This window comes from Adiantum capillus-veneris, chromosome 20 (genome assembly GCF_014529385.1).
Source record: "Adiantum capillus-veneris isolate H3 chromosome 20, ASM1452938v2, whole genome shotgun sequence".
In the NCBI taxonomy this organism is placed as follows: Eukaryota; Viridiplantae; Streptophyta; class Polypodiopsida; order Polypodiales; family Pteridaceae; genus Adiantum; species Adiantum capillus-veneris.
The window spans coordinates 17,898,841-17,926,795 of NC_140950.1; the positions used below are offsets into that span (position 1 = coordinate 17,898,841).

At 44.9% G+C, this 27,955-nt stretch overlaps 1 protein-coding gene across 2 annotated transcripts in view; it reads right to left on the reverse strand.

Annotated features, from left to right (window-relative positions):
• The window catches only part of LOC147432179 (potassium channel KOR1-like), a 115,825-nt gene that overhangs the window by 2,121 nt on the left and 85,749 nt on the right, over positions 1-27,955 (reverse strand). For both annotated transcript variants that reach the window (XM_086492166.1, XM_086492167.1), the window contains exons 5-11: positions 26,819-27,114; positions 26,196-26,276; positions 26,023-26,121; positions 25,505-25,726; positions 24,928-25,116; positions 24,714-24,789; positions 24,316-24,610 (exon numbers count right to left, since the gene is read on the reverse strand). In XM_086492166.1, coding sequence (XP_086348292.1) covers positions 24,316-24,610; positions 24,714-24,789; positions 24,928-25,116; positions 25,505-25,726; positions 26,023-26,121; positions 26,196-26,276; positions 26,819-27,114 — 1,258 coding nt within the window. The remainder of the gene's footprint in view (positions 1-24,315; positions 24,611-24,713; positions 24,790-24,927; positions 25,117-25,504; positions 25,727-26,022; positions 26,122-26,195; positions 26,277-26,818; positions 27,115-27,955) is intronic.

Genomic DNA, 27,955 nt, shown 5'->3' on the forward strand with positions numbered 1-27,955 from the left:
AAGTAAGCGCATCTTTGTAGATGCAAAGACATGCTCAAAGCAAGTAGGCTTGCTTTCAATTGAACATGTGCGGTGCAGGAAAGAAGACTGAAGTTGTGCTTGGCATTGCCTGGGATGGCATGTATGCCAAATATGGTGTTCTTCAAATGCACAAAAAGTGCTTGAGGAGCTTTTTCTACGGAATTTCGCCTCTTGAAACACATTGATTGCGGGATGTACCGAACAAGGGAAGGGCAAGGAAGCTCTAGACTCTTTTCAGCTGATGCGAAGCTAGCACATCTCTCTATATGAAGAGAGCGCATCTTTGTAGATGCAATCACCTATGCTTGCATCTTGAAGGCATGCGGAAATTTGGAAGATGCTGAAATGGGCAAAAGCCCTAGGCTGTTTTCAACAGATGCAAAGCGAGGGCATCTCTCCAGATGCAATCACCTATGCTTTTGTCTTGGAGGCATGTGGCACCGCCTTGATATAAACATGTATATCGCCTCTTGAAATGCAATGATTGCGGAATGTCGTCTCTTCAAGTTCCTTCATTGATTGTGGGATATGCCAAATAGAGATAGGGACAACAAGCTTTGGCTGGCCGTCAAAATGTCATCTCTTCAATATGCCCAACAAGGACAGGTCTAAGAAGCTCTACCTGGCCGAACATCAGCGGAGCAAGGAAGCTCTATACTATTTCCAATTCAACATGTGTGTACGCATGTGCTGGACAAGCTTTAACGCAGGCTGAAGTAGGCTTGCTCTCAATTGAACATGTACACATGTTTATGTCGCCTCTTGAAACGCACTGATTGCAGAATGTCGTCTCTTCAAGTGCATTGATTGCGGGATATGTCCAACAGGGCCAACAAGATCTTGCTACCTGTAGCGCTCTCAATTGAACATGTGCGCATGTTATCTAGCCTCTTCAAATGCATTGATTGTGGGATATGCCCAATAGAGATAGGTCTAAGACGCTCTACCTGGCTATGCCGAACATCGGCGGGGCAAGGAAGCTCTAGCGAAGCAAGCACATCTCTCTATATGAAGCGAGCGCATTTCTGAAGATGCAAACACATGCTCAAAGCAAGCATGCTTGCTTTCAATTGAACATGTGTGCTGCAGGAAAGAAGATTGAAGTTGTGCTTGGCATTGCCTAGGACGACATGTATGCCAAATATGGTGTTCTTCAAAACGCACAAAAGTGCTTGAGGAGCTTCTTCTACTGAATGTCGCCTCTTGCAACGCATTGATTGCGGGATGTGCCGAACAAGGGCGGGGCAAGGAATCTCTAGACTCTTTTCAGCTGATGCGAAGCTAGCACATCTCTCTATATGAAGAGAGCGCATCTTTGTAGATGCAATCACCTATGCTTGCGTCTTGAAGGCATGCAGCGATTTGGAAGATGCTGAAATGGGCGAAATCCCTAGGCTGTTTACAACAGATGCAAAGCGAGGGCATCTCTCCAGATGCAATCACCTATGCTTTTGTCTTGGAGGCATGTGGCACCGCCTTGATGTCTATAATGTCGTCTCTTCAAGTGCATTGATCGAAGGATATGCCCAACAAGGACATGGCCAAGAAGTTGTGGCTGGCTGTTTTCAACATGCAAAGCAAGGACATTTCTCCTGATATAATCACCTTTGCTTGCATCTTAAATGCATGTGGTAAAACGGAAGACGCTAGGATAGGCAAAAGAACTTACGATCTTACTATTAGTCAAGGACTGTCAAAAACATATTTATGCTTGGCATTGCCTTGGTCGACATGTATGCCAAATGTGGCAGGGCTGGGAAACCCTGGGCTGTTTTCATAAGATGCAAAGCAAGGACATCGCTCTCGATGCAATCACCTATATTTTCCTCTTGAAGTCACGTGGCACTACGCAAGACGCTGATATGGGCAACAAAATGCACGATGATATTGCTAATCAGGGTTTACTGAAAAATGTAGTTGTGCTTGGCATTGCCTGGGATGACATGTATGCCAAATATGGTGTTCTTCACAAAGCACTAAAAGTGCTTGAGGAGCTTCTTGTACGGAATGTCGCCTCTTGAAACACATTGATTGCGGGATGTGCCGAACAAGGGTGGGTCCAGTAAGCTCTAGACCCTTTTCAGCTGATGCGAAGCGAGTGTATCTCTCTATATGAAGCAAGGGTGTCTCTCTAGATGCAATCACCTATGCTTGCATCTTGAAGGAATGCAACAATTTGGAAGATGATGAGATGGGCAAAAGCCCTGGGTTCTTTTCAACAGATGCAAAGCGAGCGCATCTCTCCAGATGCAATCACCTATGCTTTCGTCTTGGAGTCATGTGGCACTGCCTTGATGTCCGGAATGTTGTCTCTTCAAGTGTATTGATTGTGGTATATACCCAACAGGGACAGGGCCAACAAGATTTGGTTGGCTGTCGGAATGTCGTCTCTTCAAGTGCATTGATTGGACTTGGCATTGCCTTGGTTAACATGTATGCCAAATGTGGCACGGCTAGGAAGCCCTGAGTTGTTTACAGAAGATGCAAAGCGAGGACATCGCTCCAGATGCAATCACCTATACTTGCCTCTTGAATTCATGTGGCACTATGCAAGACGCTGATAAGGGCAACAAAATTCACGATGATATTGTTAATCACGGGCTGCTGAAAAAAGGAGAACTGCTTGGCATTGCAAAGCGAGGACATCGCTCCGATGCAATCACCTATTCTTGCCTCTTGAATTCATGTGGCACTATGCAAGACGCCGATAAGGGCAACAAAAATTCACGATGATATTGTTAATCACGAGCTGCTGAAAAAATAAGTTGTGCTTGGCATTGCCTGGGGCGACATCTATGCCAAATATGGTGTTCTTCACACAGCACAAAAAGTGCTTGAGGAGATTGTTGTACAGAATGTCGTCTCTTGAAATGCACTGATTGTGGGGTGTTCCGAACAGGGGCAGAGCCAGCAAGCTCTAGACTATTTTCAGGTGATGCGAAGCTAGCACATCTCTCTATATGAAGCGAGCGTATCTCTCTAGATGCAATCACCTATGCTTGCATCTTGAAGGCATGTGGCAATTTGAAAGATGCTAAGATGGGCAAAAGCTCTTGGCTGTTTTCAACAGATGCAAAGTGAGGGCATCTCTCCATATGCAATCACGTATTCTTTCTTCTTGAAGGCAGGGGCTGTTTCCAACATGTGAAGCGAGGACATTTTTTCTCATGTAATCATCTATGCTTGCATCTTGAAAGCATATATATCAGAACCAAATCCTTGCTCGCTTTGCGCCTTTTGGCCTCCAAATTTCCTCGCAACATCGTTGGAGCTTTACACAAATCCAAGCTCAAACTTCGACTTACGTTTTTCGCATGCAGGACTTGGTACTAATGACCAAGCGAGTTAGATTTTTTCGGAAAGTTACGCATCGTTAAATTTGTAACGAGCACCCTTTAAATGCATCGCTCTCTCAGATTGCACTGATGTTGAGATGGGCAAAAGCCTTGGACTGTTTTCAACAGATGCAAAGCGAGGGCATCTCTCCAGATGCAATCACCTATGCTTTTGTCTTGGAGGTATATGGCATTGCCTTGATGTTTGGAATGTCGTCTCTTCAAGAACGTTGATTGGAGACATGTAGCACTGCCTTGATGTCTAGAATGCCATCTCTTCAAGTGCATTGATTGTAGGATATGCCCAACAGGACAGGGCCAACAAGATTTGGCTGGCTGTCGGAATGTCGTTTCTTCAAGTGCATCGATTGCAGGATATGCCCAACAAGGACAGGCTCTGGCTTGTTGTTTTCAACATGCGTAGCAAGGACATTTCTCCTTATGTAATCACTTATGTTTGAGTCTTGAAGGAAAGTGGCAATTTGGAAGATGCTAGGATAGGCAAAAAAACTTACAGTCATAAGGACTGTCAAAAAAATCTTTTTCATTGGGAGAGTCTCCCCATCATGCTTGTTGTAGCCCTCTCTTGCAGAGGTGGTTGTAGCCCTATGGACAGTTTTCATTAACTAATAGAAGGATCTTTTTCTCGGAAAAAAATAAAATAAAATCTTTATGCTTGGCATTGCCTTGGTCAACATGCCAAATGTGGCAAGGCAAGGAAGCCCTGGGCTATTTTCACCAGATGCAAAGCGAGGACATCGCTCCAGATGCAATCACCTATACTTGCCTCTTGAAGTCATGTGGCACTATGCAAGACATTGATATGAGCAACAAAATTCACGATGATTTGTTAATCAGGGGCTGCTGAAAAAAGAAGTTGTGCTTAGCATTGCCTAGGATGACATGTATGCCAGATATGGTGTTCTTCACAAAGCACAAAAAGTGCTTGAGGAGCTTGTATGGAATGTCGCCTCTTGAAACGCACTGATTGCGGGATGTGTCGAACAAGGGCAGAGCCAGCAAGCTCTAACCTATTTTCAGTGAGCACATCTCTTATATGAAGCGAATGTGTCTCTCTAGATGCAATTACCTATGCTTGCATCTTGAAGGCATGTGGCAATTTGGAAGATGCTGAGATGGGAAAAAGCCTTGGTCCGTTTTCAACAGATGCAAAGCGAGGGCATCTCTCCAGATGCAATTACCTATGCTTTTGTCTTGAATTAATGGGTTGTTTCCAACATGTGAAGCGAGGACATTTCTCTTGATGTAATCATCTATGCTTGCATCTTGAAAGCATATAAACTAGAACCAAATCCTTGCTTGCTCTTCAACTTTTGGACTCCAATTTTCCCCCGCAACATTGTTACAAGTTTACACAAATCAAAGCTCAAACTCCGATTTACCTTTCTTGCATGCAGGAGTTGGTATCAATGATCAAGCGAGTTAGTATTTTTCGGAAAGTTATGCATCCTTATTTGTAACGAGCACCCTTTACATGCGACACTCTCTCAAATTGCATTGGTAGTGAGATGGGCAAAAGCCCGGGGCTGTTTTAAACAGATGCAAAGTGAGGGCATCTCTTCAGATGCAATCATCTATGCTTTCATCTTGAAGGCATGTGGCACTGCCTTCAGAATGTCGTCTCTTCAAGTGCATTGATTGCAAGATATGCTCAACAGGGACACGGCCAAGAAGCTTCGGCTGGTTGTAAGAATGTCGTCTCTTCAAGTGCTTTGATTGTGGGATATGCCCAACAAGGACAGGGCCAAGAAGCTCTGGCTGGCTGTTTCCAACATGCGAAGCGAGGACACTTCTCCTAATATAATCACCTAGGTAGGCCCTCGCACATGGCACAATTGAACCTCACTGCTAGAAGCTCTGCAAGTAGATCTCTTGCATGTATAAAATGCTCTTCTACTAGGCCATCATGATCATATGCTCTCTTGGTCCTCCTCCTGTCAATGGCCTTCTTTACCATCTCAGTGGTAAAGAAAGCACATGTGTGTGGGCATGTCTGGCGAATCCGGAAGAGGTGATTTCCCCAAGACTGTGTAGAGAGATGATGCATATTGACCCCATACCTCCGTAGAAGTGATGACTGGTGGGGGTGAATGCCCATGGAAGAGTCGCCATGCCTCACCTGAGTCCTGGCTCAAAAACAATTGGTATAAATCTTGCTCTAATCGAGCTAGAAACGCCCTCTTCTTCCATCGTACCAAGCGTCGAGAAGCAATCCGTGACTGCCTGTGAGTGATGACTCCTAGAAGTACCTCCCTCTGAAGTCGGACTCTCGTCTCTCTGCACTCCTCATTGTACCAGCTATTTTGGGGCATGCTCCCAGAACATTGTTGCTGCCCAAGCTCAGTGTGTAGGTATGCCTCTGATGCTGCATCCTTCAGTGTCTGTGTCAATATATAAGTGAGCTTCTCTAGAGGTCTCCCCGGATCCTTTGTGCATAAGCATCTGTATATACCATCTATGTAGACAGAATCAGTCTCCAAAGTAAAAGTGTATCGGGTATACATAGATGTTTGTGCCGATCGAGCTGTGCTGAACTGGAATGAGACGGTAAACGTGAGGAGGGAATGATCTATTGCCACCCCGATAGGCTTGGGCCTGGCTGTAAAGTTTTGAATAGAGGGTATAAAACAAGTAAACCCACTCGATACTCGAAATCTCTGGAGGCCATTCAAGGTGGCAAGTCCATGTGCAGTCCCCATATCTATCAGTCCCCATGTCTATCATATATCCCCCATATCAAGTGTGCTCCTCATCCTAAGAAAACTTGGCCAATCCCATATCATTGACATCCAACTCTCTCAACATTTCCTTTGAGTATCGTAGAAAGCTGCCTGAGAGTGGCCCGTCCTGGCATTAAAGTTTCCCAAAAGAATGACGTCTCTATCCTTAGAGAAATCCCATATGTCCTCATCCAATATCATGTAGGGTGACTACCGCTTGGGCGACGCATAAAGAAAAATAGCATATTGTAATGTAGAGTGCTCACCCTGTCTTTACTCTGACTCTGACCCACATATATTTGGCTTGCTCATCTCTCCGAACAATACGAATGAGGGGCTGAAGCTCCTCCTTGAACAGGACTGCCGCACCTCCTGACCCACGTCCTCTATATGTTGATCTCACATCTTGTCTACAAGTAGTCTCCCAATGGTATCCCATCACTCTAGTTAATGTGCCACCAGGAATCTGATCCGTCTTTGAGTAAAAAATAATGTCTCTTCCCTTGAAGCTATCCTCAAATGAATGAGAGAGAGAGAGAGAGAGAGAGAGAGAGAGAGAGAGAGAGAGAGAGAGAAAATGAAATGAAATGAAATGATATATTAATGTCTTCAAAAGGCCAAAATGACCTATGAGACCATCAGATACAAAGTGGTGAGTCTAATACAATGTCTTAAGTACAAGTACAAAAAGTACTAAAAGTAAAAATGAAAACTGAAAATGAAGTGTGAAATGTGAAATGTGAAATGTGAAAATGTAGAATAGGCCCTCAATGACAATCTGGGTGTCGTGCTAGAATGCCTCTGATCCTCTGCTGGAGTCTCCGCTGATGGAGTGTGCTCCTGTGTCTCGATCGTGGTCGTCTCGATCTCCCTAGCTTAGTCGCCCTGTCAATGAGGGTGCCTCTGGTATGAATGCGGGTACCACCCTGTGCTGGTGGTTGTTGGTCTCCTGGCTCCCTCGATCCAAAGAAATATGTGATCTGTCTCTGTGACTGTCGTACTCCATGTCTTCTCAACAGACTATCTCTATGTCGGTGTAACTCAAGTAGATATAAGCCAAGGCATCTCTGATCCTGGTACCTCATCACTCTAGCTAGGGGTCCAAAACCCTCCCTGAATAAGCAATGGAAGCGCCCTCGTATCTCATAATACACAGTGCAGTGGCATATGTAGTGTAGCTCTGTCTCTGGTTCTCTACGCATAGTTGGCATATCCTAGACTCCGGTGGTATCCCTTTGAATCTACCCGTCTCAATCTCCAGTTGGTGTGAGGATGTGCGAATCTGACCAATAGCACATCGTAGACCATGAGACAAATGAGTGTCCATGTAGCTCGGACGAGTCACAAACCCATCTCCCGAAAGTTGGAGAAGATGCTCTTTGTAGAAAGCCATCTTCGTGCCCAACTCCTGCATCGGCTCTACCCATGTCCTCCTGGTGTCCAACTGTACAAGATCCTGACGAATGAGTCTAGTGATCTCCGTTCGAGTGACTGGCAGGGAGGGTGCATCCAGGGAATACTGAAAAGGAGGCAATCTATCCATGCTAAGACCATGCCTCTGAAACCATGAGGTCATCGGCGCATACCAACATGATGCGTCTCCGTGCATCGCTAACTGTCTAGAGGACTCAAGAGCCAATCTAGTATATTTGCCTCTATGTGTATCCCATAGACCGTGCATAAAGGACACTGATCTGGTAAGAGCCTCAATCTCTATAGGAGGGGCAGCTACCTCCGCTCGAATAATCGCATGTGGTACGGAGGCCTTGGCTCTAATCATCCGGGATATCATAAATACCAAGGGTCTTTCCATGTTCCTCCAACTTTCATGATTCACAGATGGTCCCCAAACCTGGACCCCATAAAGCATAGCTGAAGCAACCAAAGTATCAAAGAGCCATAGCTTTGTTCGTGGTTCTTGAAACTGAACCTGCGAACACATCCTCTCTAGCCCTCCCAAGGCCGCATAGGCTCTGGACAGTCTAGTCTCTGCTGCTCTCCTCAGTGTAAACCTCGGTCCCGTGAATACCACCCCCAGATATGTATATTCATCTTCGTACTCCACAGTGTCGTAACCATATACGAGTGTAGGTGTTGATCTCTTGACCCACCGTGATGTGGTGTTAAACACCATAACCTTGGTTTTACCAAGGTTCACAGACAGTCCACTATCCTCTGCAAAGTTGTGCAATGCATCCAACTGTCTCTGCATGCCTTCTGGCGACTCTTCTATTAACACAATATCATCAGCATATAATAATAGAGGGATCCATGTCCCTGCTAGCTAAGCGCCTCTATCACCCTCTCTGTCAATGTAGTCAGAGACCTCATCTACATACATACCAAAAAGTGTAGGGGACAAAGGACACCCCTGTTTCACTCCAATAGCGGAATGAACAATGTCAGAAATCCCCTCAAGGGTGCATACCTGACCAGTCACTGAGCGGTATAAAGCCATGATCCCCCATATGATCTCTGTGGGTACTCCCAATTGCAGTAACCTGTGCATCAATCTCGCCTTCGGCACTGTGTCAAATGCTTTGCGGAAGTCCACAAAGCAACAATACATCCGTCTCCCATGTGCTCGACCCTCCTCAATAATGGCTCTGAGTGTAAGAATATGGTACAAAGTGGAGAAACCCCTGCTGAATCCAGCCTGTCCTGCTGCTCGTATGCCCTCACTTTCTGCCCATTTACTCAGTTGCTATTCAAGAATGGATGCATACAACCGTGCCAATGTGTGCCCTATCATAATAGTTCGGTAGTTCCCTGGCACCGTGGGGTTCCCTGCCTTGAAGAGAGGTACAATTGTAGATAACCTCCAAGACTCGGGTAGTCCCTCACACATGACACGGTTAAACAACCGTGCAAGAACCTTTGACAATAAATCTCTAGCATGTATCAAGTGCTCTGCCACCAAACCATCATGATCATATGCTCTCCTAGTCCTCATCCTGTTAATGGCGTTCTTCACCATCTCAGTGGTAAAGAAGGTACTAGTGGCTGGACATGGCTCTAGAGGGTCTGGTAATGGTGGTTGCCTAGGTACTGTATATAATGATGCTGCATACTGACCCCAAATCTCGGGAGAAGTAATCACTGGAGGAGGTGAGTGCTCATGGAAGAGACGCCAGGCCTCACCTGAATCTCGACTCAAAAAGAGCTGATACAAATCATGTTCCATCTGGGCTAAGAAGGCCCACTTCTTCCGTCGCACTAAACGCCGAAGGGCAATCCGAGACTGTCTATATGTAATGACTCCAAGTATAAGCTCGCTCTGAATCTGAACTCTCATCTCTCTGCACTCCTCATCATACCAACTATTCTGAGGCATGTTCCCAGAACGTCTTCTCTGATCTGGTTGAGTGTGTGGGTATGCCTCTACTGCTGCCCCATGCAAGGTCTCCGTCAATAAAGTGGTGATCTCCTCCACGGTATATACAGGCTCGGCTGCCCACATCCGTCTGTAAATCTCTTCCACATAAACTGAGTCCGTCTCTGGTGTAAAAGTATACCGTGTGTGTGCAATCCTCCGTGGTGTTTGAGAGGCACTATATTGGAAAGAGACTGAAAAAGTCGGGAGAGCATGGTCCACTGCTACTCCAACAAGCCTAGGACCCACACTGAGATCCTGAATATTAGAGATGAAGCTCGGTGAAGTCATGACATAGTCCACTGTACTGGCTCCATGTCTGTGTGGAAAGCATGTGAATCCCCCAGACGAAGGAAAAATCTCTAGACCATTAAGTATGGCCAGACCATGCGTAGTAGTCATCTCCATGAGATATCTCCCATACTCTGTGTGCTCTCTATCCTGTGAGTGTCTGTCAAGCCCCATCCCCGATATATCCATCTCTCTAAGCATCTCCTCCCCGATATATACTCCATCTCCTGGCCGTATGTGAATGGGGGCGCTGACCTCCTGATCCAGTGTGGGGGTGGTATTAAATACCATGACCTTGGTTTTACCAAGGTTGACGGACAAACCACTTTCCTGAGCAAACCTATGCAAAGCATCCAAGTGACGTTGCATCACCTCCGGAGAGTCGGAGATCAACACAATATCATCAGCATATAACAATAGTGGAATCCATGTCTCTGCCAGCTGTGCACCTCTATCACCATCTCTCTCAATGTAGTCAGAAACCTCATCCACATACATACCAAATAGAGTAGGAGAGAGCGGGCAGCCCTGCTTCACCCCAATAGTGGAGTGAACCGGTGTGTGTGTGTGTGCGTGAGAGAGAGAGAGAGAGAGAGAGAGAGAGAGAGAGAGAGAGAGAGAGCCAACGATAGTCTTTACAATTGGCTAAATCAGCCCTTTCAATAGAGTTGTGCGTGCGTGTGTGTGTGTGTGTGTGATTACATGGAGTCCAAGTGCCAAGCGTGTGCACTTTCATCTCCTGGATGAGCCTATAATGGGCTGTTTTGGACAAGTGGCGAGTTCCTCCTCTTTGTGTGAGATCACCCGGTACCTGCCATGCGTGAGCTGCCCTTCACTAGGGTCGCTTGGCACTTGCCATGCTTGAACTGCAACCTCTATGCAAGGACTCCAATTGACTTTGCATGGAATGCCACCTTCCATGCATGGACTCCAGTTGACTTGCATGGAGTGCCACCTACCATGCATGGACTCCAATTGACTTGAATGGATTGCTACTTGCCATGCATGGACTCTTGTACCTTCCATTGCATGGACTCAAGTTGCTTTGCATGGTCCATCACCTGCTATCCTTGGACTCCAGCTACCTTGCATGGGCCATCCGAGTGTCCACATGCCCTGCATGCTCCGCCGATGCTAGATGTCAGTAGCCTTACCCCTTTCTCAGCACTCCTTACAAGCCTATGAGTCGCCCTGCATGCTTTGCCAGTTTCCCTCGTCTTGAGCGCCCTACACAGGTCAAAGCACCTGTAGCTTCACAAGCAGCAAAATATCACGCAGCTCTCTTGTAGCTTCTCAAGTGATTTCAACAAGCATATCAATGCATGCAACACTTGCACATATTCACCACTGTACATGCCTATGGGCCAAATCGATGAAAATTGCAGATCAGCCCTCCCATAGCCAAAATTGGTGACAGAGATATGTGGTAATCGGGGATATCATTGCAACGATAGCTCCCTTATCCATATGCTGCCATCCATCATAATAGTCTCCCTCTGCTCCATTCTATCCGGCTATAGTCTGTTCTTTTTCGTTGGCGCGTGTTGCCCGCCCTGTTACAATACTGCGGGTGTGAGTATGAGCTGAGCTTTGCAATGGTGGCTGCTCCCTATTTGTCCAACTCCTCTATTTGTCCAATGTCTGGTGTGAAGAAATCAGAAATCTGTCTTTGGGATTGTCTCTCTCTAGATCTCCGTAGTAAACTATCTCTGTGTTTGTGTAACTCAAGTAGATATTGTCAAGACATCTCTGGTCCTGATAGCTCATGACTCTGGAGGAGGGTCCGAAGCCCCCAGGGTGTTCACTGAGTAAAATTTTCTTATATCACATGCGTTCACCAAAATGGATTATAATTACCCCTTATACCCTCTTGTACACATGTTTCTGTAAATTTAAAAGAAATATAAATCCCTTTTGTTGAGCGCACGTGCTATGTTAATATACTTTAATGAACTCCTAGGGCCAAAGCACTCTCTAAATAGAAAGTAGAAGCGACCCTGTATCTCGTAATACACTAAGAACTAACATATAGAATGCACCTCTATCTCTGGCTCTGTATGACATAGGCGGAATATTGTGCTAGCTGCTGGTATCCCTCTCAATCTACTAGTCTCAATCTCAAGCTGGTGTGAAGATGTCCGTATCTGACCAATGGCACACCGTAACCAATGAGATAGATGTGTATCCATATAGCTAGGTTGAATCACAAACCCATCCTTTGTGAGTTGGAGAAGATGCTCTCTATAGAAAGCAATCTTCATGTCAAACTCTTGTGTCGGCTCTATCCATGTCCTCCAGGTGTCTAACTGGTCAGGTCCTGGCGAATGAGTCTAGTAATCTTCACCCGTGTAAGAGACAACGATGGTGCATCAAGGAAGTACTGGAAGGGAGGCAAGTTGTCCATGATGAAGCCATGTATCTGGAACCATGATCACATCTGTGCATACCAGCATGATGTGTCCCCCTGTAAAGCTAACTGTCTCGAGGACTCAAGGGCCAATTTGGCATCAGATTGACGACAGGAGACACATGCGCAAAGCATGTCCTCTATTTTCTGATTGGTGCGTTCGCTATGTCCATTGATTTTTGGATGATCCGAGGATGACATGCACAAATGGGTCTCCAATTTCTCGAAAATTATTTGCTAAATTACCAATGAATTTGGGATCACGTTCAATTAGTGACAATTTCCTCAGGCAAACCATAGAGCTAACAAAGAGTCGATCAATAGCAACCCGAATCGCATCATGACCACGGTTGGTCAATCCAACTACAAAGTCCATAGAAATGCTAGTCTATTACTAATCAGAAGTTTGTAGAGGATGTAAGAACCCAACACGCTTTTGACGTTCAACTTAATTAAGCTAACATTGCACGCGCACACTTTTGTACATACTTCTTAACAAAAGCTTCCATGTGCGGCCAATAGAAACACCGGCTTCGTAACAGACTTGGACACCCCAAGTCAAGAATCTGGCACGACACACGAGAGAGAAACTGAAAACCACTTAGTAAACTTATTCACAAGTGAGAGACGACTCGCACGGCGTAGTTCCGTGCCCAGAGATACAGGCCCCAAAGTCTAGCGCCCTTTTGGTATTTCTTTTTATATTAGAGTTGAAGGAAATTTCTCTGTGCTACGTGAGGAAGATCCCTTCATGTACTGGGTCTCTTTTCTCTGCCATACCGACAAGCTCTGTGTTTCTTTTACCCACAACAATCCACGCTGCACTTTTTGAAGAGAAAGTGACTATCCCGTCGATGGAACCATATAACCGGTCTGTACACAGTAGAGGGCGGTACTATTTCAATTATCTTATTAACTTTACACAGAGCACTATGAAAAAAAGAGAACACAAATGCGTCCAACGACTAAAATGTCACTGCGTACACGAGATCGACACCCTGTAGGCCGCAAAGACTGGCGCCCTTTTCAGTATTTCTTTATTCAACGATCTGAACATGTTGATCAAACTCTCACAAAGCTGTCTAAGCCTGGCGAGGGCTGAAACGCAGGTTTCTAACCTGATTTCGGCAGTATATCGACGCCAGAACCTCTGTGGGTCAAAAGTACGTGTCTAGGATGGATTCCCTCGCAATTTAGAAGCTTTCTGGTGAGCTGTAGCAGAAATTCAGCATGTTGTAATTCCCTGTTTTGCCACTGCCAGGTGCCCAAAGCCCTGTCTAAGCATGCCAAGGCCTTTCCGAGGCTCCCTTGGTGTTCCCTTGCAGTTTAGGTGCGAAACCCTAAACCTGCAGAAAAACACAGCAAGCTGTAAATCTCTGTTTTGGATCGTTTTTAGTGGAGCGAACACGTCTACGCGTGTCCCAAGGGCTCCCACACACAATGGGACAGTTCCCCTATAAATTGGACGAGTTTTCACATGAGAAAACTCTCCAAATTTGTAATCTTCGCGATGGAACTGTGCGTACTTGTGGGGGATTAGCAATTAGGTAATCCGGTTCCTTTTTAGAAGGTTCTTGCCTTGGCAAAGGTGCATAAAACCCTCAAAAGTGTACATGATCATCTGAGTAACCCAACTAGTGGGGCATTACCATATGTGCAAAAGGGGGGAGAGAGATGCGCGAGAGCAGATCATCGCGTTCCATGAGACAAAGGAGAAGGCAAGCTTTCCATTAAAGCTGTGAACCTGCACCCACTACTCACACACACACACACTGTAGGTCACTTAATGTTCAAAAATCAGCCTCCACTCTGAAAATGGGTGCCTCGTCTTGGGATGAGAGTCTCCGAAAGTGTGTTGACTTGGAGGCTGCTCTCCTAATTCCATGTGTCCAGTTTGCCTCTTTTGAGTTAATTCCCTAGTTCCCACCAACTTATAAAGTTGTAAGTGAAGCTCGAGTCCTCAGTCATAGGTGTCTCGATCTCCCTAGCTCCAATGCTCAATCAATGAAAGTACCCTGGGTGTGAGTATGTGTCACAAAATGGTGACGTGGCATGACCACCCACGGGTAGTGACTATACGGACAGCAGTACGGATCTCCGCATATCGCGCTGACATGCTGACGTGGCTGTTGTACGGATTTCAACAAATTGCGCTAATGCTTTTTTTTGGGCAGATTTTTGGGATCAGTTGCTTTTGGAACAAATTGCTTTAGGGACTATTTGCTTTTGAGTTTAATAGCTTTTGGGACTTTGCTTTTGGCATCCCTTGTAAGAATAAAAGAGCCGTAAGGGCCTCACTTCTTAGAGCATCTAGACGTAGAGTCTGAGAGCAGAGGACCCTGCAGGAGTTGTACTTTGCTCAAAGATTAATATAAAAGAAATACCGAAAGGGACGCCAATCTTTGGGGCCAATCTCTCTTGACATGGAACTACGCCGGGCCGTGTCGACCAAATTGAGCTGTGATTTTAAAGTTGTGAAGTATTTTAAGTGATTTTCTCTCGTGTCACGACAGAATCTAGACTTGGGGTGCCCAAGTTTGTTACTGTGGTATTAGAGCATCAGGCGTGTGCTTTTCTCAAAGCATACCGGTCCTATCAAATTGCAGATATGACACTCTTGGAAATTGTTATTTGAGGTATCTTCGGGTCTCGACCCCAGACTTACTAGAATGGAAATTGTTATTTGAGGTATCTTTGGTTCTCGACCCCGGACTTATTAGTCATTCCCACCCTTCATACATCGCCCATCGGACGCGCTCTCATCTTCATCGCTCTGTCTTACAGGGCATAAAGCCATAAAGAATCCCACATTACTTATGGATTCCAACAAAGATCAGTCAACTTCTTCTACCTCTTCTAATACAGGAGGAGATCACGAAGAAGATTCTCATAGGCAAACAGAGGAAGAGTACGGCCCACCTAGTTCGAGATTGAAGAGATGGAACGTCGACAACTGGTTGATGAGGCAACGAAGCAGAGGATTAAATTTGCTAAGGACCCCCAATTTGCAAAATTTTTGACCCAGCAGTCGATGGCTGAAGTGCATACTCAGTGGCAGAAAACCACCAAGCCACCCATCAAACCAGCGATCAAGAAGCCTCCTACTCTGAGAATGTTTACTGAAGGACTCCATGATGCGGTCGAAGCCAAAATCAATCAGCTTCTGGACACGAAGAAGCCGTCGGAAAAGCAACTGAAGCATCATAACAAGGGAACTAATTTCCCCGGTTACTTAGGTCAAAAATCCACTTTTGAAAGCGCCAGCAAGCAGAAGAAGCGTGTACGCTTCAAAGGATTGCCCAGTTCATCCTCATCTTCTGATAGCTCAGACACGTCATCTTCTTCTGACTCAACTGATGAGGATAGGAAGGACGAGAAAAGACGGAAAGATTACATGTTTTATGCAAAAAGAAATCATTTTTACAGAGCTAATCAATATAACTTCCTCCACGACAAGGGCAAAAAGCCCAAAGAATGCAAAGAGGGAGGATAGACAGTAAAGTTTGAGCACTTTTCAAAGTTTCGAGATGCTCCCAAGGCTTTAGCCTTTGTCCAACAGTTTGACATAGCATTTTCTGGAGGCCGCTATATAGAGCACTCCAAGATCAGACGGGCGGCATGCTAGCACTCAGAGAGGTCACTTGGTTGGTAGTCGGCCTCATGTTTCCTGGGGTCCCAAGGCAGAGGGTCTAGCACGCACTTGAGGTGACTGGCTACAGGTTTCAGGCTTGTCGGAGGAGCTTCAGGGCATTTAGCTGCTGCAGGGCATGAGAGAGATGTGTTAGGACATCTCAGAGGCAGTACCAGTTGAGTGGCTCACACCTCTCGAGTCAGCAGCGCACAGATGGATAGGGGCCTTCACGCGACTGGAGGTTCTCATCTCAGTTCGGGCTTGCTTAGAGACTATATCCTCCCTGTTTTTCGAGCTACAAGGTGAGGGACGCTTACACTGAGTTGCAATAGAGGCCCCACAGGTGGCAGAGTGCTGTTTTCAGAGGATCTGAGTGGTGGGCATCTGTGGGAGGACTTGTGTCATAGATCCCGAGCCAGCAGCTCTTGAGACTGGCCACTGGAGACTGTGGGCTTGGGAGAGCTGTTCACTGGCACGAGTACAGTGGGATCCTAGAGAGTGGCTTTGGAGGGACCCTTTCTCCTCAGCAGACCATCCAGGTGTCCCTTTCTTTTAGTACACTGTTTGACTCGGACGTCAGATACTGGCAGCGCAGAGAGAGGCTCGTCCTACTGCAGCACCTCATGGGCAGGAGGAGTGTCTCACAGCTGAGTTCTTGGCAGCTTTTTAGGAGAGGTTGTGGGACTCCAGACAGCCGAGGCGTGTCACTTTGTTCCCGTGGCTGGTTGCACACCGAGCTATTGCAGTTGGGAGTTGGCTTGTACATAGTGGTCTCTCGGCCGCATGTGCAGCTTGTGACCATCTTGTGGAGAGTCAGCGTCACTGCCTTTGGGACTGTCCTTTGGCACAGTAGGTGTGGCTTCGTGTTCTTCGGTTGATGCCAACTCTTTCCACAACTCGGCAGTATACTTGGGAGGCAGCTGCTTGGTCCACTCTCACGGGCCTGGCACTTCAGTTTGAGCTATCCTCCACCAGTAGGATGATTGAAACCGGCCTGTTCAATCCAAAAAGGGCGGTAGACTTTACTTTAAACCTTGATTTAGCTTTCACCCATTATTAGTCGTCTATTTTACCTGTACTTTCAAGACACAACAAAGGGGAGAGGGATACAGGCTGCTAGATTGCACCTGTATGAGTAGACAGACACCAGATTGGCCCCTAACTTAGGCGCCCCTTTCGGTATTTCTTTATTGTTCAAAAGAGGGAATAAACGCTGTGGTTCCTACAAGCTGCCCCGCACAAACTCGGCTGAATTTCCACTGTTCCAGCCCGATTTCGGCAGCATAACTGTACTAGAACCCTTCACGGTCAGTATTCCCACGCATTGACTGACTTTCCCGACGCATACGGGCACTTTGCAAAACCTGGCGAGAATCTGCAGCACGCTGAATTCTCTGTTTTCAGCCCTGAAAATGCGCCAGATCGCCTGTACAGCGATCCCCTTGCGTCCCCGAACCTCCTGGGGGTATTAGGGTCCGTTTAGGGCCAAAACCCTAAACCTGTAAAAATACACAGCAGGCTGTAATTCACTGTTTCGGGCTCCGTTTCGCGTGCCGGTCGCATCCCTAGCAAGTCCTCGAGCTCCCGCACCTGTAGGGCTACTTGCCCTTTGAATCGGACGAGATTTCTGGCGTGAAACCTCTCCGAATTCACCTGTACCTGCGGGGGGATTAGCCGCTAGCTAATCCAGTACCTGTGCAAGAGGCTCTTGCCTCGGCAATCGCGCATGAACCCACACAACTGTACATTGGTCAAATGAAGAGCCCACTAGAGGGGCATAACATACTGCCAAAGGGGAGAGAGAGGGCAGTGCGTAGCGTGCAGGGCATCACTCCTGGCACCGCACTGTGCATAAGAGGGAAAGCAAGCACTCCATAGCTCTTAACCTGTGACAAAAGCTGTAAATGAGCCTCTCCCAGCTTAAAATTCAGCGCCACTTCTTGTTGCATGAGGCAAGTGCACCAGAAGGTGCCACTTGGCACATTTATAAGCATTTTCCCGTTTCGGGGTTGCCACCTAAAAATCTCCCAACCGGTACCGGTTGCCCAGTTGACTTCACGGCAGAGTAAGAAAATGTTCCCCTTGTCATTCCGGAGGTAATGACGCGAAGACATTTTCAGGTCCCAAAATAGCAGTTCCCTAAATTTTAGGAGATGCTGCCATTGTATCTTTCTAGGTCATCCGACCCTCTTTGTACACTGCGGCCACATCCAGAACTGAAATGTAGCCTCTGTAGCAAAGGATTCCACTTTGGCTAGTCAATGACCCCACTTGGCTAACCATAGTCCTTGTCCAACCTTAGTGCTCTCTTGCCCTCAGGCCCGGACTCCCTCTGGACAGTTCCACACTAGCTATGCAATGCAGGGCAGTTAGATTTCCCGAGGGGTGTTTCCAAAAAATGAAAGTAAATAGATAATAAGAAAGAAATCAACAAAAAGGATAGATAGTAGTCACACACTGGTGACAATGATAGTGATGCAAGGGGGTCGACTTACACTCCAGCCTGCTACCGAGCTTACTCCACAGGAGTGCTGCAGTGAGAGAGAGGAGTGTTGGGAGCTCATCAGCGACGTGACACTCGTGGTTCGTCTGGCAGGCCCGCTGCTTCCGCATCTTCGAGGCTCGCCCTGTACCACAAGCAGAGACTGTTCGGGATCTTTGGCTAGAGCTGATCCATACTCTCAAAGGACAGTTTGAGAGACTCCAGGGCAACTCCGACCGCATGCATTTCCTTAGACTCTGGCGTCCTGGGCCTTTTTTCACCATGGTCTAGGGTGTGCTCAGATGGCACTACAGTCCACCTGTGTGGCTTTTCCCTCCTCCCATTTCTTGATTTAGCCTCATTGTATATATGCTGTTTTTTCATTGGGAGAGTCTTCCCATCATGCTTGTTGTAGCCCTCTCTTATAGAGGTGGTTGTAGCCCTATGGGCTGTTTCATTAACTAATAGAAGGATCTTTTTCTCGGGAAAAAAAAAAGACTAACCATCAGATGAATCTTCAACAAGTCATAGCAGAAACAATCGACGAAGAGATAGATGACCTTCTCTCACAGAAGACCAAAGAGATGAATATTTTCAAGCAGAAAAGTGTTTTGAATGTGGAGAACAAGGACATATCGCTACACTGTGCCCCAAAAGGACACAAGAATGAAGATGAGTGGCAGATTGAAAGAACAGCAGGCGGAGGCGTTACTCGTTCCAGAACAGATTTTTGAATTAGCATTATTTTGCTTTATGAATTTATGAAACAATACTTTTTTTTGGAAGATGATTTTAAATTTTAAATAAAACTAATGTTTTATGAAAGAATATGTTAATTCTAGAAAAAGAGTAGTATTAAGAATGAGATGGAGCAGTGACAGCTGTTGAATGAACCGGATAACAAATCATGAATCATGACTGATTCAATGGAATGAATGACTAGACCACTCTGTTTAGAATGAACTTAGTGATAAATTGGGATCCCCGGAAATGATTCTCGTACACGATAGTGCTTGAGGCGACAGATTCTCGTACACGACAGTGCTTGAGGCGAAAGATTTCTCGCACACGACAATGCATCACGCGAATGACTACTTGCACATGACAGTGCTTGAGTCGGAAATAAAAAATTCAAAAAAAAATCTCTATAGACATGATCGCAATATGGGATTAGTTAACCCGACATCAATGAGGTCCGGAATGGATCTACATGTGGTTGCTAAATACGTTGCTGGCAGTCATTGTTTGAGATTTGGATTGAGTGTTTTTGTGATTGATTGTCATGTGATGTCCTGGCAGTCATTGTATGAGATTTGGATTGAATGTTTTTGTGATTGATGGTCATGTGCACTAATGTGACTGTTGTCTTTATACATGTGCTTGTTGTGTCTAATGCATCGGTACTAACAGTCAGTGTCTATTAAGACAGTTTATGGTCTCTGTCTGTTTTGCAGGCGTAATCGAGGGTAATTACAATTCTTTCAAGAGGAGGGTATGCCACAAAATGGTGATGTGGCATGACGACCCGTGGGCAGAAACTGTACGGATAGGAGTACGGATCTCCGCATATCACGCTGACATGCTCACATGGCTGTTGTTCGGATTTCCGCAAATTGCACTGATGCTTTTTTCTAGGCAGATTTTTGAGATCAATTACTTTTGGAACAAATTGCTTTAGAGACTATTTGCTTTTGAGTTTAATAGCTTTTGGGGCTCTGCTTTTGGCATCCCTTGTAAGAATAAAAGAGCCGTAAGGGCTTCACTTCTCAGAGCATCTAGACGTAGAGTCTAAGAGTAGAGGACCCTGTGGGAGTTGTACTTTGCTCAAAGATTGATATAAAAGAAATACCGAAAGGGACGCTAGTCTTTGGGCCAATCTCTCTTGGCACGGAACTATGCCGGGCCGTGTCGACCAAATTGACCTGTGATTTTAAAGTTGTGAAGTATTTTAAGTGATTCTCTCTCGTGTCGCAACAGAATCTAGACATGGGGTGCCCAAGTTTGTTACAGTATGAGCTGAGCTTTGCAATGGTGGCTGTCCCTCTATCAGTTCAGTGTCTGGTGTGAAGAAATCGGTAATCTGTCTCTGGGATTGTCTCTTTCTAGATCTTCTCCGTAAACTATCTCTGTGTCTGTGTAGCTCAAGTAAATACAGTCCAAGACATATTTGGTGTTGATAGCTCATGACTCTGGAGAAGGTTCCGAAGCCCTCTCGAAATAGAAAGTGTAAGCGATCCCGTATCTCGTAATACATTGAGAACATACATACAGAATGCATCTCTATCTCTGGCTATGTATGGCATAGATGGAATATCTTGCTGGCTGTTGGTATCCCTTTGAATCTACCAGTCTCAATCTCAAGCTCGTGTGAAGATGTCCGTATCTAGCCAATGGCACACCATAACTCATGAGATAGGCGATTGTGCAGGGCTTGACCGTTGAGACGGCAACGGATGGCCATCGAACTTTGTAGAAGTATAGGAAGTACCCTACTCTTGGCCCTTGCAAAGTTCCATGGCCATCACAAGCCATCTCAATGATCATTAATGACACAAACGCCATTTTTTTTTTATACCGTTGGGCCCTTTGCAAGCCCAATGGCAAAGAATTGGCGATTAGGCAACGCCTAACCAACGAGATGGCAATTGGTGGCTATGAAACTTTGTAGGGATAAAGAAAGCATCCTACTCCCCGTACTTGCAAAATTTCATGGCCATTAGAAGCTGTCTCAATGGTCATTAGTGGCACAATGGCCACTTTTTTGCGGTTGGGCCCTTGGAAAAAAAATTGGCCATTAAGCAAGGCTTGACCATCGAGACGGCAACGGATGGCCATCAAACTTTGTAGAAGCAAAGAAAGCACCCTACTTTCTACCCTTGCAAAGTTTCATAGCCATCAGAAACAGTTTCAATGGTCATTAGCGGCACAATCATCATTTTTTTGTTGTTGAGTCTTGAATGGCAAAATATTCACGATTAGGTAGCGCCTGACCATTGATATGGAAATGGATGGTCATGAAACTTTGTAAGGTGGTGCCAAAATCATCCTACTCCCCATTCATGAAAAAGTTTCGTGGCCATCAAAAGCCCTCTCGACGGTCATTAGTGGCACAATCACCACTTTTTTGCTATTAGGCCCTTGGCGAGTCTAATGGCAAAAATTTGACAATTGTGCAGTGCCTGATCGACGAGACGACAATGGGTGGCCATGAAACTTTGCAGAGGTGGAGAAAGCATCCTACTCCCCACCCCTAAAAATTTTGACCTATCGTAAGCTCTGTTGATAGCCATTAGTGGCACATTGCCAATTTCTTGTCGTTGGGTCCTTCGCGAGCTCAATGGAAAAAAATTGGCAATTGTACAACACCTGACCAATGAGATGACAAGGAATGGCCATAAAACTTTTCACGGGTAGGGAAAACATCCTACTTCCCACCTTTGCAAAGTTTCATGGCCATCGTAAGCCGTCTCGACAGTCATTAGTGGCATAATCGACAATGACAAATGTGCTACAAGGTTGTCATGGTCTAAGCGCCTCCTAGAGTGTAATATGTTAGTGAAAAACTGTGACAATTTGGTCAAGATGATGATGGAGGACGGAATGGGGGGCTGACCTCGCACATCGTATAAAGATGCCGCATACTCATGCCAAGTCTTAGGTGATGTGATCGGGGTGGGTGATTGTCTTTGTTGGAACCTTTTCAAAGCCATCTTATTGTCTTGACTCAAGAATAGCTCACAGTTCTCTGCCTCAAGCTTGGCAAGGTAATCTCGCTACATCTTTTGTACAAGCTCTTGAAAGAGCTTGCTTGCTTGTTTATGCGTCTTTATTCAAGAGTGACTTCAGAACCTCTTTGCAGCTGAGCACAAGTCTCTTGACACTCATCATGGTACCAACTAATTTGTGGGACACATCTCCTCAAGGGCTTGGAAGTAGACTATAGTGTGTAGCAAACCATATGTTGCAAAATCTCGTAGCACTCGCCAAGTCTCATGTGTAAAGTGAAATTTAGGATAAGAGGGGCCAGGCGAAGACACAATTGTGTCTCATTCGTACATACTACAATAAAGCACCCAATTAGTCAGTCAGAGATTGTAATATTATGTATATCAGGTATAAGTATAGGCAAACCCATCAAGCAGTCCATAGTACTAGCACCTCTTGCTGTGTAACATGTAAATGAATCAGGTCCTGGCCACTGTGACATAGGCAGCCCATCCGCAACAATCTCTTGATACATATGCTTCTTCATATTATACATTGCTAATTGCATTGTACCCGTGAGAAGTGAGTTATCTCCCATGTTGGAGAAATGGTTGATATCCTCATACAATGGTATCTCACCTTGTGATGCATACTAGAATAAGAGGAAGCATAGTAACATACCAAAATGTAAATGTCTCGGGGTCTCTCTGTGCGAATTCTAATCCACTTATATCGCGTCTCACCGTCTTTGTGCATGACTCCAGACCATATCATGGAGCTTATCTCTAAATAATGCAGACACCCCTCCCGAGCTACCTGGTGTACGTGGTTCGGGGCTGTAAAAACTCTTGGAAGGCGTCTCGAAGGCGGGCCCCAATTCATTGATGGGTTTTCCTGTAAAAAGAACTGTCCCTATCTTGGAATTTATCCTCAAAATATCCCGCATCAAGACTTGGAGAGCCATTACAATTCCCCAGTGTCATTTTCAGAGTCCAATGGGCTGCACACAGTCATGTTGACCGATGTTCTGTAAAAATCACCGTCCCATCACTATAAAAAGCCCATTTTCCTTGTTGTCGTGCCTTCTATACCTTTAGCCTATGTATCCTTCCTTCGCGCTACTTCTATGGGTGTAAGATCCTCGTTCAAATAAATTTTGGCCCCCTTAAGAGTGCTTCTATTGGATAAGAAGCTCCCCTTTTTCTCCATGGCCAGGAACTTCAAATTAAGGTACATGCTTTGGTGGTATCCTTGCCCGCCCTCCATGCATCCCCAATCCTAAGTTCTAAAATTCCCATCTTATTGCCGAGTTTCTTTGCATCTTCTTTGGAAGTGTTTTTCTACACCCAAGAGGGTAACTCGTACATGTGATATACGTGCACGTCTCTTAGCTTCCTGTTCAAGGTGGCATTCATGACGTCCACCTATTATCTGGAACACCTCTGTTTTTCTACACCCAAGAGGGTAACTCGTACATGTGATATACGTGCATGTCTCTTAGCTTCCTGTTCAAGGGTGGCATTCATGACCTCCACCTTATTATCTGGAACACCTCTGTGTTGCTTCATGACTTGATTCCATTTTTGCATTCTCTTCACCCTCTGCCTTAGTTTGTGGCGATCACGACAAAACTTTTGATCAACTTCAATTGCTTTATTTCATTTTTTCATTCGAGCGTCATTGCATTTCCTTCCCAATGTCGCCATACATTACAATCTTAACAGCCTCCAATTCAAAATCCTTACTTGGGCTTGCATCTTTGCTTTCAATGTGGCATACATTTCACCCCCCATCATTCATACATTGCACTCTTTTGGCATAGAGTCTCTCCGTTCAAAATGTGTATATCTACATAAGGACAAAATGCATATCTTCATCTCATTGGGCTATCTTTCAAAGCCGTCAAGAACCCAAGGAATGGTCCCATCCCTCATTTTTTGACGATATGCATTAGATGCTTTTGGAGAAGTATGAAAGGTAGGGTACTTGAATTACTACAGAACTATTCACACCCTCCCAACAAGGGCATTGTCATAGCAGGGAAAGTTCCATCATTGCATACCCTTTGTATGCACCTGATTACAGATGCAACTCGAACCATTCAATCAACAAAATGTGAAGACGAGTTTAAATCACCCTGCAAAGTGCTACTACCATCATACAAATGAAATGTGAGCTGAATACTTTGCTACATTGTAGCGAAATGTCTGAACAAAGATTAAAAACTTAAAATAGATCAGTTGGATTCGGTCCATCTAATACTAAAACAAAACGTCCCATCACACCTCTAACAACCACTCCTACACTTTCAAATAGTGAAATCACAAACCTGTCTTTAGCATACAGATCTGCTCCATGCTCCAGCAACACCCGAACCATCATTACCAAGCCCTCTGAAGTGGCAATATGAAGGGCAGTTCGATCATTGTGGTCTCGGCCGTTAGGATTGATGCCGTTCTCCAACAGGCTCCTCACTAGTTCCAAGTTACCAGTGAGGACTGCATTGCGCAAGTGGGCTCCTGCATTTCTCTCCGTTAAACTTGCTCCTGCTGAGCGGAGAATCTTTATGACTTGATTATGGCATCCCTTCACTGCTTCAATCAATGGTGTGTTGCCAAATTTATCTGTAGGATGACATGTTCTTATCTTTTATTATGAATTAAACAAGCACGATTATTGCCAAAATAAAATAGGAATTCCATGATCAATCAAAAGAAGAGTAATCACCTTCAACTTCTACTTCTGCACCTTCTTGCACCAAGAAGCGCACGATATCCTCGTGCCCTTTGACTGATGCCAAATGCTGATGACAGCAGAGAAACAGGAGGGTCAAAAAGAGGACATCGCATGGAATTGTCTACAGAAATTGGATACTTTTGCATAAAAGATGAAGTGTGCTCAACATTTGAAAATCAGACAACATCAAAGCATTGGGAAATACCAAAGGAGTCCTTCCGTCGTAATCGGCTCTCTTTGGGTCAGCGCCAGATTTTATGAGCGACTTCAAATGGGAAGTTTTCCCATGGTAGGCAGCATTGTTCACCTTTAAGGAAAGCTCCACTTCTTGCTCTGCAATCAAAAAACTGATGTCGGTCTCCAGCTGCCTCAGCCTTGTATCTTCCTTTCCAAACTGCACCAAAAGAACCAATTACTAGCCTTACCACCTTCAGCTGAGTACAACAAATGACATTTTCATATGGTCTTCCAATAGAGAGCGTTGCATGACAGACTACCTGCTATAAACACTAAGTTTCATGTGCACCATCTTATATTCCCAAACAGATCATTTACATGCTAAATGCAGCCTCGAGGGCAATGGGTCTATTAAGTCCTCCATATGTTTTGCACCCAAGAGCCTTTTCAAAAGACCACTTATGTACATGCACTGCTGCGTAAAGTTATCTAATCACAAGCCCCCTCCACCCCTAAGCATGTAGTCCAGAAATCATTTTTTATATATGAAAATCCCTAACAATCATTCCCATAATATAAAACACTTTTTGGAATACAAATCATACCTTCAAGAGATTGTTCAAAACCTGGCGCCCATCTGTAAAATAGATGCGCATTATATTGAAGAGTGCCTGCTTATCAAGTCGTAGAACTTTGCAGAGGTCAACCACACGAATTGTATAAGGCTGGGGAATGCTGCATAAGACTGCTACGGCACCAAATATGCTCTCTGCTTCCAAGTTTGAAATTACCTCTTCAGTCCCATCGAGATTGATGAATACTTCAACCTGTCAAAAAGGCATCCTTCATCCAATCAGCAAAGCACTCATAGATGTATCTGACCTCTTATAATACTTGTACCACAAAGAGAAGGAAACGAGCCTCCATTGCATTAGGAGTACTTGTGCTCAGGTAATGTTGTGAATGAAACTAGGACCCAAAGATACATCATGTGTACTTTCAATGAAGATTTAACTTACAATTAGAGAGATAACTAGTGAGACACAGGAAAAGAGGACTTCGTGGTTGAAAAAGTGAGGGAACTCAATAACGAAAATTACAAAAGATAAACATATATTCTAACCAGTGCTCCATACACCACTATGTAGATCTGATCAACTGCATTTCCTTGCTCCATTATAACCTCTCCTGGTAAGAAATACTCTTCATGCACCCTCATGCCCTGCCCATTCAGAGAAGGGTTACCAGAAAGCATCATTGAAAATCACCCAAATAAAGAGTTTTTTGGATGCTTACAATCTGATTGATAAATTCGGTCGAGCAGTTATTGAAAAGACCAACTCCTTCAACTGTGGTCATGTACAGTGATTGAGCAACCTGATGTCAAATATATGCATATAATCTCAGCAAAGAAACATAAATCTGATGGCATCCTCAAAACACACAATTAAATAGGAATAAATTTCTATTTGAGAACAAGGGGAAAACTAAAAACAATTATCATACAACCCATTAGAATACATCCATCCACATGTGGTGCCCTGTAGGACTGTTTTCATGAGAAGAGGACCCACTAAAGTAACTAGCACGCATGCATGGTAGTGTTTGTAAGAAATTCAAATACTTTGTTTCTTCATCATGGCCAAGCAACAAACAAATAGAAAAGGAGGCTGTAGTCCTGGTTGAATAGGATGAAAACTGGAATAATCATCTTCCAAACTCACAGACCCACTAAGTTCGGTAGTATCAAATTTTACTTTGCAACAAGAAAAAAAGCACAGGGATTTCATGCTACCTCTGTTCTCCATATTGAGTGTCATGGAAACACTCAGGACGACGAACAAAAGTTTTGACATTTCAGGAACAAAATACTGAGGAAGACATGCAACAAAACAAAAAGGAAAGTGACTCACTCAAACCTTTGAGCGAATTGATAATGGTAGATCTTGCACAACACCATCTTCAACAAACTGAGACTCGTATTGAAGCCGCAAATGGTTCTTCAGCTGGGAGCGTATGTCCCTGTCCAGCCTATTTCTGTTCATGTACTTTATCAATGCTGTCATTTTATCACGAAACTTCTCTGTGTTTGATCCTTTGACAATTAATGCTGTCATGTTACCGATAAGGTAGGCTCCCAAGATCATGTCAAATGACACAAAAATCATAACAAAAACCATTTCTCTTGAGTTCACCGCATGAATATCCCCATACCCTGGAAATTTATTAAGTTTTCTGTGTCTCTTCTTCCCTCCCTCCCTCTTTCCCTCCCTCATGCATACCCAGGCAAACAGAAATTTAGCTTGAAACCACTCCCCACATTATTATGGCCCAATATTGTTACCCTGTGAGCAACAAGAAATGCAAGAAGAACCATATCTTCTAAAACAAAGGGAAACCATTGTGAGGTTCTTGCAACAAGAAGTTTTGATAGCGGTCCACACTGGACCTGCATTGGATCTATCTATCTAGTCATCACATCTAGGCTGCACTGCGGATGTCTTTGATGAGCTAGAATCACCTCATTGGTGAGCTCTTTTGAGATAGAATGTTGTAGCCATTCTTCTCATGGATGTATTTAGGCTGAATACCATCACCCACAATACCCATGACTATGCTAAAGACATATGTAATCATAAGACTTCGTTCACAATTGTAACCAACACGCCACTAGTGAGGCGGTGAATCAAGAACAGACACACAATAAATTGGAAAATTGATAACATTTGAACTTGAAATAGAACTCGAGACAAGACACGGTAGAGCGGATTTCTCTACCTAGAACGGTACTTCTTTTTATATTAATAAAAGTTTCAGAGTACAACTGCCAAGGCTTCTCTCTGCAATTGTGCAATTATGCATTGATCTCCTAGAGAGGACCCCCAAAGCTCATATTTAATGCACGTGGCCAAAAGCAAGACCTCCTAAAAATAGCGAGCCTAAAAGATTTGCCGACAAAAAGTTGGGCGCCTCAAAAGCTCCAAAGTCAAATGCTTCCATAAATTGGGCGGAAAAAGCAAAACAGTCTATTATCCAATTGAGATATCAGACATGAA